This window comes from Gracilinanus agilis, chromosome 2 (assembly GCF_016433145.1).
Source record: "Gracilinanus agilis isolate LMUSP501 chromosome 2, AgileGrace, whole genome shotgun sequence".
In the NCBI taxonomy this organism is placed as follows: domain Eukaryota; kingdom Metazoa; phylum Chordata; class Mammalia; order Didelphimorphia; family Didelphidae; genus Gracilinanus; species Gracilinanus agilis.
Window position 1 is genome coordinate 670,892,183 of NC_058131.1, and position 13,718 is coordinate 670,905,900.

The following is a 13,718-nucleotide window of genomic DNA, read 5'->3' on the forward strand; positions in this document are numbered from 1 at the left end:
TTTCTTTCTTTCTTTCTTTCTTTCTTTCTTTCTTTCTTTCTTTCTTTCTCTCTCTTCCCTCTCCCCCCTCTCTGTCTTTCCCCCTCTCTCTCTTTGTGTCTCTTCCCTCCTTCCCTCTCCCTCTCTTCTCTCTCTCTCTATTTATACATATATATTAATTTTATTTGTTATTATCATGCAGAACACACTTCCAAGCTGGTCACTTATAAGAGCACACTCACACACATAACCAAACCCCCCAAATAAAACTGTAAATCACTGATGTGAAATCTAGTCTGCTTTGATCCACATCCATCCAACTCCAGCGGTTCTTTCCCTGGAAGTGAATAGCATTCCTTGTCATAAGTCTTCCGGAATCAATACATTTTTTAAAAAGTTCACCAACCCCAGGTTAAGACTTCTGCCCTAGAAAGACTACAGACAATGTGTGATGCAACAGACAAAGTAATAATAACAATTAGTAATGAGAGCTAACATTTCTAGAGCACCTTCTCTGTGCCAGGCACTGTGCTAAGCAGTTTACAATTATTATTATTTCATTTGATCCTCACAATCACAATTTGATCCTCACAATTGGAGAGGGAAGAGGGAGTTGCTATTATTTCCCTCATTTTACAGAGGACAAAACTGAGGCAAACAGGGTTAAGAAGTTGTCTAGGATCCTACTGCCAGTAAGTGTCTGAGATCAAATTTGAACTCAGATCTTCCTGAAGCCAGGACCAGCCCCCCCCCCCCCAATAATAGACATTGGCTTTGGAGTCAGAATTAACTAGCCTTGCCATTTATAAGCCTAGTAACTAACCTTGGACAAATCTCATCAACTCCCTGAGCCTCAGTTTTCCCATCTGTAAAATGAGCCCTGCAGTTCCAAGTCTATAATCCTATGGTTTTTATATATATATATATATATATATATATATATATATATAGTGTGTGTGTGTGTATAAACCCTTTTGGTTTGCCCATATTCTTCTCCTTTGTGTTCCGGCAGAGAACAGGGCTTCTCTGAGCCTGGCAGGGGTGGAGGCTGCCAAGAAGGCATTTCTGGTGCCTGGGTGCTTTGCAGTCTCCTCTGTGTTCCCAGGCTTGCCCTGCTGTGCTGTGTGCAGAGCAGGGGGGGAGGAGGGGAGGGGGCCTGGGCTGCCACCGCCCGGAGCCTGGGGGAGGGGCAGCCCTGATTCCGCAGTAATCCCCGGAGCCTGCCCGCTCGATTGAGGCGGTACCTGCTGGCCTAACAGCTCACCATCCTGCCACTGTTAGTCACCGTTCTAACGAAGCCGGTCATTAGCTTCTGGGACAGATGATTTCCAGGGGATTATTTGTAGGATACACTTTAATGCTTTTTAATAGCAAATTTTTAATTAAATGGGAAAGGCCTTTTAGAAGCAAAGCAGCTGCCACAGCCACACTTGGCACAAGGCATGAGTTTGGAGTGGGGAAACTGAGTAGTGCCTCCTGGTTGAAGAAAGGTTGGGGAGATGTGACGGACGGGATGAGACTTGGAGGTCACACATCTCCTCGTATACCCTCTAAGCTAGCTGGGTGACCCCCCCAAAAAATCACTGAACCTCTCTCAGCCTCAGTTTCCTCATCTTTAAGATGGGGATAATAATGGTACCTCATTGCCCAGGACTCTTGTGAGCATAAATGAGATTCTTTATGCAAAGTAAACCCTATAAACATTAGCTATTATTATTATTACTCTTATTAGCTACAAGGTGGCATGGTGGATAGAGCACTGGGCCCAGAGTCAGGAAGATCTGAGTTCAAATCTGGCCTCAGATACTAGCTGTGTGGCCCTAGGCAAATTTAATGTCTCCCTCAATTCCCACATCTCTAAAATTTATAAAATTTGCTACAACAACTCTGGAAAGCAGGTGCCATTATTATAGTAATTATAATGAATAATAATAATTATGGCAAGTACCTCTTGGAGTTATTGTAGCAAATTTTACAAATTATTATGCTATTGGCCCCTTTTGGTAAAATATTGGAAGTATATTGTTATAATAATGGCACCTACCTCCCAGGGTTGTAGCAAATAAGATAATGTTTGTAAAGCACTTTTCAGTCTTATAGTGTTAGATCAATGCTATGTTTTAGGCTATGAGGAAAGCGGAGTAGGACACTCATCCCCTTCCAGCTGGCTAGAAAGCCCTTTTCTTTCTCTGCTGGCTTCAAAAGGGCTATCTTTTGCTTACTGATGGATTCCTTTGAGGGTGAGGCTGATTTAGGATCCCCAGGCTGTTTTTGCATTGATGTCCCAATTTTGCCACATCCCCTCCAACATTCATTACTCTCCCCTGTTGTCATTTTAGCCAATCTGCTAGGTGTGAGGTGATACCTCAGAGTTGTTTTGATTTGCATTTCTCTAATTATTAGAGATTTAGAACACTTTCTCATGTGCTTATTGGTAGTTTTGATTTCTTTATTTGAAAATTGCCTATTCATGTTCCTTGCCCATTTATCTATTGGAGAATGGCTTGATTTTTTATACAATTGACTTAGTTCCTTGTATATTTGAGTAATCAGACCTCTGTCAGAGTTTTTTGTTATAAAGATTTTTTCCCAGTTGTTTCCCTTCTGATTTTGGTTGCATTGTTTTTGTTTGTACAAAAACTTTTTAATTTAATATAATCAAAATTATTTATTTTACATTTTGCAATTTTTTCCTAACTCTTGCTTGGTTTTAAACTCTTTCCTTTCCCAGAGATCTGACAAGTATACTATTCTGTGTTCACTTCATTTACTTACAGTTTCCTTCTTTATATTCAAGTCTTCTACCCATTCTGAATTTATCTTGGTGTAGGGTGTGAGATGTTGATCTAAACCTAATCTCTCCCATATTGTTTTCCAATTTTCCCAGCAGTTTTTGTCAAATAATGGATTTTTGTCCCCAAAGTTGGGCTCTTTGGGTTTATCATACACTGTTTTGCTGATGTCACTTACCCCAAGTCTATTCCACTGATCCTCCCTTCTGTCTCTTAGCCAGTACCATATTGTTTTGATGACCGCTGCTTTATAGTATAGCTTAATATCTGGTACTGCTAGGCCACCTTCCTTCACTTTTTTTTCCATTATTTCCCTTGATATTCTTGATCTTTTGTTCTTCCAAATGAACTTTGTTATAGTTTTTTTCTAATTCAGTAAAAAAAGGTTTTTGGTAGTTTGATAGGTATAGCACTAAGTAAGTAAATTAATTTGGGTAGAATGGTTATTTTTATTATGTTAACTCGTCCTACCCATGAGCAGTCAATGTTTTCCAGACTGTCTTTGAAGGGGAGGAATGTTGCCTATCCCTTAGGAGGAAGGGTAGGGACTTGTCATCCATCCCCCTCCAAAAGGTTGAGAGATAATGAGATGGATGATCCATGGTTCCTTGGCAAATGCTTGGTGATTTGGAGACATTTGGCATGGTTTGTAATCTTGGATCAAATGAGGGAGACAAGTGTGCCCCTCACTAAAGTTGAGGAGATCTTGACTGTAGCCCCAGTTCTGCTTGACCTTGAACAAGATTTTTCTTTGCCAGTTTGCCTCATTTTCCTCATTTGTCAAATAGCAGTGATTCCTACTCTTCCCCTGTTTTTCTCTTCCATTCTGAAGGTTATTGTCAGGGTCCCTAATATGTACAAATGCTTTGAGACAGAGAGCTCTTCTTAAAATATACAATGCTTAGTGTTTGGGCTGTCTGGGTATCTACTGGACCAGTGACCTCGATAGAAGTCGTTCTTCCTGGTTTTGTACCTCTGGCCAAAAGCTTTTGAAATTGGGTAGTAGTGAGCAATTCCTCCTGTATTCCAGAAGACCAGAATGGGAAAAGCCTTGTGGGGCCCAGGGCAAAGCCTGCTTTCCTCATAGAGTTCAAGGGAAGAAAATAGCCTGAAGGAGAGGATCTACCCTGCCTACCTTTGGTCTGAGCTGGGAGGAGCACGGTGTACAATCAAGCCAACGGAGTTTAATGCCAAAGGCTTACTTAGGTGATGTTTCCATCAGGATGATGATCAGGGCTTGGCAACCTACCCAGAGGTGGCTTTGTGGGCAAAAGATTGGAGAAGAGACACGAAGAAAGACTAGGTTGGTTCTTGTCCCAGGAGGTATGGGGAGGTGGAGCAGGGAGAAGGAAGGGATTCTTCACTTCTCTACTTAACCTTTACACACGGTCTATCTTTTTTTGGACAATCCTGCCTTATTGCCTTGAGTATCAGCTGCCCAAGGGCTGCCCTGCTCCCACTTTTTTCAAATGCCTGGACATTTGGTACAATTGTCCTTCACCCTGATTGTTCTGGATTTCTCCCCACTCCTCACCCATTTTCCCATAATTCTCATCCCTTAGATCTCTCTTTCCCACTTTTTTCCTTTACTCTCTCCATTCATTTCTCCTCATCCCATTTACCATTCTGGTTTTCTCCTTCTGTAAGCTCACATCCTTGGCTTTCTTTCCTAATTCTTAGCTTCTTGTTGTTTTTAACATCTCTCGCCATCCCTCGTAGCATTTCTCCCCTCTGCTTCTCTACTATTATTTAACAGCAAACATTTTTAAGGGTATATTATGTACAAGGGCACCAGTCTTGGTTTTGGAAATCCAGGGATTAAAATATGACATTGTCTCATTCCTCAAGGAGTTTGCAAGATAACAGATGCGTGTACCAATAGCCATGAGACAAGTTACAATGTAAATAGCTCCCTCTTTCTCTGTATTTTGTATCTTTGGAAATAAGAGAGATCAAAACACAGCAAAAAGGTTTGGAGGAGAGAGGGATCCTTCCTAGCAGGAGGACTTCTTGGAAGAGATGGTAGCACCAGAGCTGGACTTTTAAAGAAGGAAGATGTCAACAAACAGAAATATGGAGGGAACTTATTCTAAGAATTGGGAGGATGGATTTACAAATGCATGGAGGCAGAAAAAGGACAGATGGAGGTTCCAGAATAGTAGTAAACAGACCAGTTTGACTGGAGCATGGACTATGAGATAAGGCTGAGGAAGTATATAGTACATTTGGAGATTGTGAAGGGCCTTGAATGCCAGGCTGAAGAGTACATATTTGATTTGGTCAGTGATAAGCATGTACAGAAGTTTTTTGAACAGAGATAACTCGATCAGACATACCTGTTACGAAGATTCCTTTTGGGAGAATTGCAAAGGGGAAAGGCTAGAGGCAGAGAAATTAGTTTATTCTGATAAGCCATGGGGCCTGAGCCAGAGAAGTGAGCCATGCACGAGAATAGAAAGGAAGGAAGGGAGAGGAGAGATACTGTGGAGGCAGACTCAACAGGACTTGGCCAAAGATTGGATGTGGGAGGCGAGAGAGAGGGGAGAATTGAAGATATGACTGAGGTTTCAAGCCTAGGCGAGTGGGAGAATGGTATTGCCATGAATAGAAATAGGGAAGTTTGGAGGAAAGGAGCAGATTTGAGGGGATATGATTAGTTTCGAAAGACTGAGGGCAGCGACTTTGTGTCCCTAGTTTAGTGCTTGTCACATAGTAGTTTGTGGCTTAATCAATGATTGGTGGTTAGTTGAGTTTTGGACATGGTGAATTCCAGGTACTAGCAAGAAGATGAAAAATCTGGTCTGGGGCTCAGCTGAAAGGTCAGGACTAAAGATTGAGGTTTGAGGAGCCTCTCCAGTGGAGCTGTGCGATCAGATGACAGATAAGATGAGGAAGCAAGAAAATAGAGGAGAAAAGAACTTTTTTCCCCCTCTGCATTTCTCTCTTTCTCTTTTTAACCCTTATCTTCCATCTTAAAATCAATACTGTGTATTGGTTCCAAAGCAATGGGGGTTAACTTGCCCAGGATCACATTAACTAGGAAGTGTCAGCTTTGAACCCAAGACCTCCCATCTCCAGGTCTGGCTCTCAAACCACCGAGCCATCCAGCTGCCTCCCCTCCGTGCGCCGCCCCCTCCCCCCCATCTCTTTTTTAAAAAATAAATTTTATTGATATTTTTGTTGTTCAGATTTTCTCCTCCCTCACCCAAACTATCTCCCAGAGAGTGGCTGGGACTTCCTGGTTTTTCCTCCCTTTCCTCTTCATATCAGCCCAAATCTTTTATCTCTTGGCTCTACCTCCTAGTTCTGTCTTATTCTGCCGGTCCCTTTGTTGTAGTGGGATTGTGAGCCTCTTGTCTGTTGCCCGACTTGGAGCCCAGCATGAGTGAGCCCTGATGAGAGATGAGATCTTATTATCTACTGTCAGTCATGTAGCACCTTTGATGCTGTGCCAGGATGGAGAGAAGAGAGTACATGGGCAAGGAGTGGGAGGTGAGGGCAAGAGTCTCACCACCAAAGAGATGAAGGGCTTTCTGAGTCTTCTTTCTTGCTAATCCTTCTCTCACTGTCTCTCCTCTTTTACAGTGCGCCTCCATGACAGTATTTCTGAAGAAGGGTTCCACTACCTCGTCTTTGACCTGTAAGTGCCCCTTTGCTTGAGAGTGGCTCACTGGTGCCAGTACTTGCATTAGAAGCATTTGGGCGTTCCCTCCACTCCGTTCCCTCCCTGGCTTAAGAAAAAGGCTTAAAATTCATGACTCCAGAGGAAAATGGGAAATCGAGGGCTCCCTAGAAGTTTTTTTTTTTTCTAATAGAAAGGGGAGTGGGGGAAAGCATAATAATGTGAACCGAGAGAGCTGGCTTTGGAGTCAGGTAGTCCTGAGTTCAGATGCACATACTAAATTTGTGACCCTGGGCAAGTCAAGGCACTTTTAACCTTCTCAGGCAACTCTCCAAAACTATAGGTTGCAGAGAAAGTATTGACCTACTTTGGTAGAGGGAGGTTCCTTTCTGGGAGTTCCTTACACCAATGTAATTGCAGATCAAGTCCAAAAAGAAATAACTAGATAAATGTATGACACTCTTTTTTGCCACCTAGAGTTTGTTTGTTTTTTTTGATCCTTTACTTCCTGTCTTAGAATCGATCTGAGGTATTGGTTCCAAGGTAGTAAAGGCTAGGCATTTGGGATCAAGGGACCTGCCCCCAGGATCACACAGCTAGGAAGTGTCTGAAGCCAGATCTGAACTTAGGACCTCCTGTCTCCAGCCCTGGCTCTCTTACCTGCTGAGCCACCTAGCTGTCCCTTACCGTAGGGTGTTTTTTTTTTTTTGTTTTTTGTTTTTGGTGGTTGTTATTAGTATTTTTGGGGTGGTGGTGGTAGGATTTGACCCTAAGGTCAACGAAGGAAGCTGAGACCTTTGTACCTTTAATTCTCTGAGAGAGAAATAGAGGCTTTGGGTCCTTGCCTCTGATAAAAACTAGCTGTTTAACCATTCAATGCCTCCAAGCAGCTCTCTAGACTCAAAGTTATTGTGTAGACAGGATACTGATCAGAATTAGTGGATGGAGCTTCTACCCAGGAGTTCCCCACACAGATGAAATCTGTGGTTGTCACCCCCTGCCAAAAATGCTGGAGGAAGCAAATTGGCCCTTATTAGTAACTTGGCTTGTGTGGTTTCGGCTGTCTCAAGACTACAGTCGTGCATCTTGGGAGGAATGCCTTCTTGGTTTTCCTGGAAGCTTTCTTCCCGTTTTTTTAGCTACTGTTCACCTGCCCCAGGTTGTCACTCCTAACTTTATTATCAGGTCTTTCCTAGTGGGCTCATTTGTCTCCATTCACGGATGTTATTTTGGGGTACGGGTTTGGGACTTTTCTCTTCTGGCTTCTTTCTAGCCCTCCCCCTAAATGATGTGAAAGTCAAAGAAATGTGGCTGAAAGGAAGAGCATCAGTAATCAATAAGCATTGATTAAGGACCTACTATGTGCCAGGCACTGTGTTAAGGGCTAGGTAGTTGGATCCCAGGACCCCATGAGCCTGGAACAGGGCCACCTTTAAAGGAAAGGAATGAGCAGAGCTCGGTTCCAGGAGCAGGGATGACCTCGCAGGGACGGTTTGGGTTTTTCTGGAGGCAGGTGCTGCTGCATTCTTTCTCCCTCGTCCTGGGACTGGGATTTTGTGATCTTACCTTCGGGCTCCTCTAACTCCCTCTGGTTCCCTCTGCTTGGGTTACAGCGTTACCGGCGGGGAACTGTTTGAAGACATTGTAGCCAGAGAGTACTACAGTGAAGCAGATGCCAGGTAAGCATCCGTTAATAGAGGCAGATTTTTCCCTGCAGTATTTTGTAAATTCCCTTCTGCTTGGAGTCTCTGGGTTTTGATTTCCATAGATTCTGCTGTCGCTATTGGCGACATGGGTGGTCCGGGGGATCTGCCTCCATGAATAAGGTGATAAAGTTTGATTGATTTTTTAAAAAGACTTTTACCTTCTATCTTAGAGTTGATACTCGGTATCAGTTCTGAGACAGAGGAGCAGGAAGGGCTAGGCAATTGGGAGTAAGTGACTTGGCCAGGGTCACACAGCTAGGAAGTGTCTGAGGCCAGATTTGAGCCCAGAGTCTCCTGACTCTAGACCTGATGCTCTTCTACGTTTACTACCCAGCTGCCCCAAGGTATGATATAGTTTGGAGAGCTCAGGGAGGAGAGGCTGCCTCTGTACAGTGTCTAAGCTAGGTAGTGGCCATCCTTGGAAGCAGGAGGACCTGCATTTCAGACCTGCCTCCTTCTGACACATCTTATATAATCAGTGCCCCAGATACCTTGCTGAGACTTCAGAGTTATGGAGAAGTTGCCAATCTGTCTTGGTCACCATCACTACTTTTTGCTGATGAAACCTCAGGTCTGTACCAAAAAGGGAAAAAAAAAGAATAGAAATAGTTCTTTCTTGGGAAAAAGGGGTCATCGATTCTGAACTGGACCTGAATGTCTTGGGCCAGGGCAGGGTTTTTGCTTAACTTTCAGCCTGCCTAAGCAGTTTTTACAAAGTTCCTCCCCCAGTTCCCCAAGAAATGCCCCCTTCTGATGCCTATCCTCCAGCACATCCTCTGTGGGGCTTCCACTGCTGCAGCAGCTGCTCAGATGCTACCTACAGATGCCATTGATTTATTCAGTGGGTAGTTATCAAGGGCTTGTTCCATCCAAGACACTGTGGGAGGCTTGAGACAATTGAACCAAGATAAGTAAGATAAGATCCATGTCCTCAAGGAGCCACCATTTGCCTAGTTGCCAAATCAACCTTCTATTCTGGGTCTGACTGTGACATTTGCTCAAGAATCTCCAATAGCTCCCTATTACTTCTAGGAAAACTTAAATGATATTTAAAGTCCTTCCTAGTCTAGCTCCAGGCTGCACAACCCTCTCCATTCACTCCTTTAACTGGTTTTCTTTTTCTTCCTTGTAACATATTATTCCATCTCACAGGTTGCTTCTGCCCCCATACCTCTTTTTTTTTAAAACCCTTAACTTCTGTCTTAGAATCAATACTATGTATTATTTCCAAGGCAAAAGAATGGCAAGGGCTAGGTAATTAGGGTTAAGTGATTTGCCCAGCTCAACTAGAAAGTGTCTGAGGTCAAATCTGAACCCAGGACCTCTCTAGGCCTTGTACCTAACTGCCCCCTTTCCCCATGCCTCTTGACTTCCACCTCTTAGAATCCTGAGTGTTCTTCAAAATGTATCTCAAATAACACCTTCTACAGGAAGCCTTTCCTGATTTTTCCTCTTCTTCCTCCAGAAAAGTAGTCAATAAATTAGTCATTAAGCATTTATTTATTATATTTCCTGATTTCATTGTTTGTTTATTATTTTGTATCATTTATTTATTATTGTAGCTTAGAAATTTTTTTTTTATTGATCTCCTACTATGTGTCCAGCCATGCTAAGTGCCAGGGGGATACAACAGATAGTCTCACCCTCAAGTAACTCACAATTTGATGATGATTAAAATTAATTTGTATGAATCTTAAATCTATTATATATATATATATTCTCCTCCTACTCCCAATGGAATGTAAGTTTATTGAAGGAAGGAACTGTTTCATTTTTGTCTTTGGTTTTATTCCTATCTAGTACTCGGCACTGTGGCTTGTCACATAGTAGACACCATAAATGCTTTCATTGAATGAGTATTGAATGAATGAATGAATGGACTCAAGGAGTATATTTATCTCTGAGATTTCTGATCTTGTGATGTCTTCTGACCACTTTGGTCAGCTGCCAGATCCACATCTTGGCCTCTGGAGGGAGATCCCACCTCTCTAGGAGCTCCTTAATCAAAGGGGTTTTCCCATTCCCAGAGACAACCCTGATATCCTGGTGTCCGAATCTTCCAAAGAACCCCTCCGTGGGCTGTTTTCTGGTCTAAAATTCCCCCTGCACCCTAGATAGGCTTTGTTCAGCCTCCTTTTTGGGTCTCTTTAATTCCTCCAGCTTGCACTTCCACATTTGGCGTGAGTGAGCCCAGTTTGGGAGGAGGGAGGGTAGGTAACAACCCCTTGGCACCCCCATTTCTCCCAGGACTCATTGGGAACTCATAATCATTCTGGCCGCTTCTTGAAGAGATAAGGGGTTTCTGGAGGCCACCAATGATCAATTTCAGAAGCATTTAGCCTCAAGAAAGAGTCTCAAGTGGGCAGATAAATTCCAGTGCTAGTGGGGATGGCTTGGGACCCAGGGTGGGGGTGAGAGAAGCAGGGAGGAGGGTAAGAGCTCTGGGAGCCTCTGGGGGAGTGCTAAGGCTGGAAGGGGGAGTGCAGGGGGATGACGGTACCAGTGGGCTTGGCCTGGCTCAGCTGGGACACTTCACACTTTTGCCATTTTTGGCCAGAAGGCTCTCTCTGCCGGCCCAGCTCTGTTCTAATTATACATTTTTGTGGAGAGAGTGGGGAGTAGCCTCCTTGTCTGGTCCTGCAGCCTGTACTGTATGGTGTGGGGATCTGCAGAGCCCCTTGTCTCAAGTGGGAGTTCCAACATAGGTTTCTGTTTGGAGAAATTAGAAGTCAAGACTGCCTAGGTGAAAATACTGCCATCAGAGACTCCCTCTCTCAGCCCAGGTGTAATTAGTGCGCTCCAGGCTTATCTTGTTTCCCCAGGCAGGATGTCTCTCCCTTGCTCCCTGGTTGTGTTGTAGATCGCACCTAAAGCCTCCGATCCCTCGTCAGGTACCACTCGGAGTCTGAAGCGCAGGTAGAGCAGATAGGGGTGGGACGAGGAGCGATTATGCTGGGAAGAAAACTAAAGTAGCTGCACATCACTTTAGACTGAGCTGGTTTGTTGGTTTATTTCTTTGTTTTTTAAACAAAAACTTGACCCATACCTTTCCTTCCCCTGAACCTCCATTGGGCTCCATTTACATGTCTCTTCTGGTATTTTGTGTTACAGCTGGTCACCTGTTATCGCATGTTTTAGATTTATAGCATGTTAAGGCTAGCATGTTAGTAGAGGCACCTAAGTGACACAGTGGATTGGGCACTGGGCTTGGAGGCAGGAAGTTCAAATATGACCCAAGACATTTTCCAGTTGTGTGATCCTGGGCAAGTCACTTCCCTCTGTTTGCCTCAGTTTCTTCATCTGTAAGATGAATTGGAGAAGGAAATGGCGATCTGCTCCAGTATCTTTGCCAAGAAAACCCCAAATGGGGAGGAGATGAGTCGAACAGCACTGAACAACAGCGAGGTTTCCAGAGTGCTTTCTATATCTCAGTCATTCTTCCTAGCAACCCTGTAAGAGTAGGTGCTATTCTTATCCTCCTTTTACCGATAAGGATGGTTGTCCTTTACCCAGAATCCTGCAGCTTAATCAAATATTTGAGGCCGAATTGGAGCCTTGGTCTTCCTGTCCATCATTTGGTGTACTATGCTACACTGCCAAGAGACAATAGAATAATATTAGTTAATAATTCTTATTAACAATGATCTTATCTTCTCTCACTGGTGTATAAGTAGATATCATTCCCCAAAGCATCTGGCACCGTGCCTTGCTTCTAGTAGGTGCTCAAGTATTTTTTATTCACTTATATTACAGATTCTCCAACTTTTTGGTCTCTTTACTCTTTAAAATTATTGCAGAGCACCCGCCCCCCCTCCAAAGGGCCTTTATTTATTTGGGTTATAACTATTGATATTTATTGTGTTAGAAATGAAAACAGCTTAGTATTATGATGAAAATAGTTTTTAATCTCCTGGACTCCGCAGTCCTGGACACTTGGAGTACTGCTGATTCATTTAGTAAATATTTACAAAGACAGGGAAGATAGACACACAGAATGTTAACGCTGAAAGGAATACTGGGGAGCTGGGGCAGAGGGGGGGCTTTTTTGCCAGATTTAAGCCCAATTCTGCCTCGGACTTTGTTCTACGTCCCCCCACCCACCCCGGTGTTTCTCAGGCAGCCAGAGACACGTTTGAGGTGGGGAGAAGTCATTCCTGCAGTCTGGGCTCTCGTGCGCCCCAGGATCTCTTTGGGGGGTCCCTTGAAATTGGCTGCAGTCGTTTTGGAGGGTCTCCAGGGAGTCGGTGGAGAGCTTTGAATGAGGGCAGTGATCTGCCCGCTATTGGGCCTCAGATGACTGTGGTTTAACCCTGCTTCCTTCTTTCTTTCCCATTTGCTTTCTCAGCCACTGTATTCATCAGATCCTAGAGAGCGTCAACCACATCCACCAGCATGACATCGTGCATCGTGACCTCAAGGTACTGACTCCATGCCTGCTGCCGCCGCCGCACCTTGTGGGGTCTTGGCGCCATCTGGTGGCCAGCCCTGGTAGTGCTCAGACCGCCGAGGAGATGGAGACTAGGATGCAGGATGGCTTTTGACTTTGGTTGCAGAGTACCCTCTCCCTCTGCTCCCCCCGTGGGTCACGTGAAGAGCAGATTTAGGGGGGCCCCGAGGGCCAGAGCATTACAAGTTTCTCTCTCTTCCCTCTTCAGCCTGAGAACCTTCTGCTGGCAAGTAAATGCAAGGGTGCTGCTGTCAAACTGGCTGACTTTGGACTAGCCATCGAGGTGCAGGGAGATCAGCAGGCTTGGTTCGGTAAGGGGGTGACCCCTCCTTTCCAGGATGCACAGCACCTCCCCCCCTTCCACCTCTTCCTCGGCCACCTTCCTGTGACAGAATGAAAGCTGGATGTCTAGTCTTCCTCACCTCCCTGGGGAACACCCCGTCTGGCCAGGACCAAAGCTCAGTCAGCTTTGTGATTCTGTCTTCCTTCCATTTAGGCCAGTTCTGGGGGGGCATGGAGTCCTCCTTGCCCATCTGATTCTGGGTGGTACCCACTGTTAGCTTCCGCTTAATGACTCCATTCAGAAGCTGAGCCTAACTTGGTTGTCCAGAAACAGAGACTGATAAAAATTCAGAAAAAGCCACAGGTCTTGGGTAAGGGAAGCTTGGAAAATGAGGTGCCCCATGTCTGATGGCGTGGGATGCAGATCCGTGGGCTCAGTGTCTTTTTCTCTCAACACAGGCTTTGCTGGGACGCCAGGGTATCTGTCCCCTGAAGTCTTGAGGAAAGATCCTTATGGAAAACCCGTGGACATCTGGGCCTGTGGTAAGCCCTTTATAACACACTCAGCTATGAGTATAAAAAGCCCTAGTTTGCACAAGAAGTGGAAGGAATGGGGGGTTGATCCTGGCGACTCGGGGTCCTGTAGTCACACAGCCAGTTGGTAATACCTGAATGGATAGAGCTTACTCGAGTGCCATGGGGACAATCGATGTTCACCTTACAGCTCCCAACCAAGTGAATGTGGCAGATTCATTTGCCACTTCTTTATATTGAGTTCCCTACTCTAAAGAAGGACCCAACCAAGACCAGGGAGATTGTTCAGTTGAATAAAAATTATATGAACACCTAATAAGTTCAAGGATAAAGGTCTTGTCTGCCTGCTAGGCAGG

General features: G+C 44.5%; 1 protein-coding gene across 12 annotated transcripts in view; it reads left to right on the plus strand.

Moving 5' to 3' along the window:
• CAMK2G (calcium/calmodulin dependent protein kinase II gamma) overlaps nt 1–13,718 on the plus strand; it is a 72,233-nt gene that overhangs the window by 27,021 nt on the left and 31,494 nt on the right. For 11 of the 12 annotated variants that reach the window (XM_044659058.1, XM_044659057.1, XM_044659061.1 and 8 more), the window contains exons 4-8: nt 6,357–6,411; nt 8,007–8,072; nt 12,445–12,517; nt 12,755–12,857; nt 13,288–13,371. In XM_044659058.1, coding sequence (XP_044514993.1) covers nt 6,357–6,411; nt 8,007–8,072; nt 12,445–12,517; nt 12,755–12,857; nt 13,288–13,371 — 381 coding nt within the window. The remainder of the gene's footprint in view (nt 1–6,356; nt 6,412–8,006; nt 8,073–12,444; nt 12,518–12,754; nt 12,858–13,287; nt 13,372–13,718) is intronic. The other variant, XM_044659069.1, reaches the window with a different exon arrangement.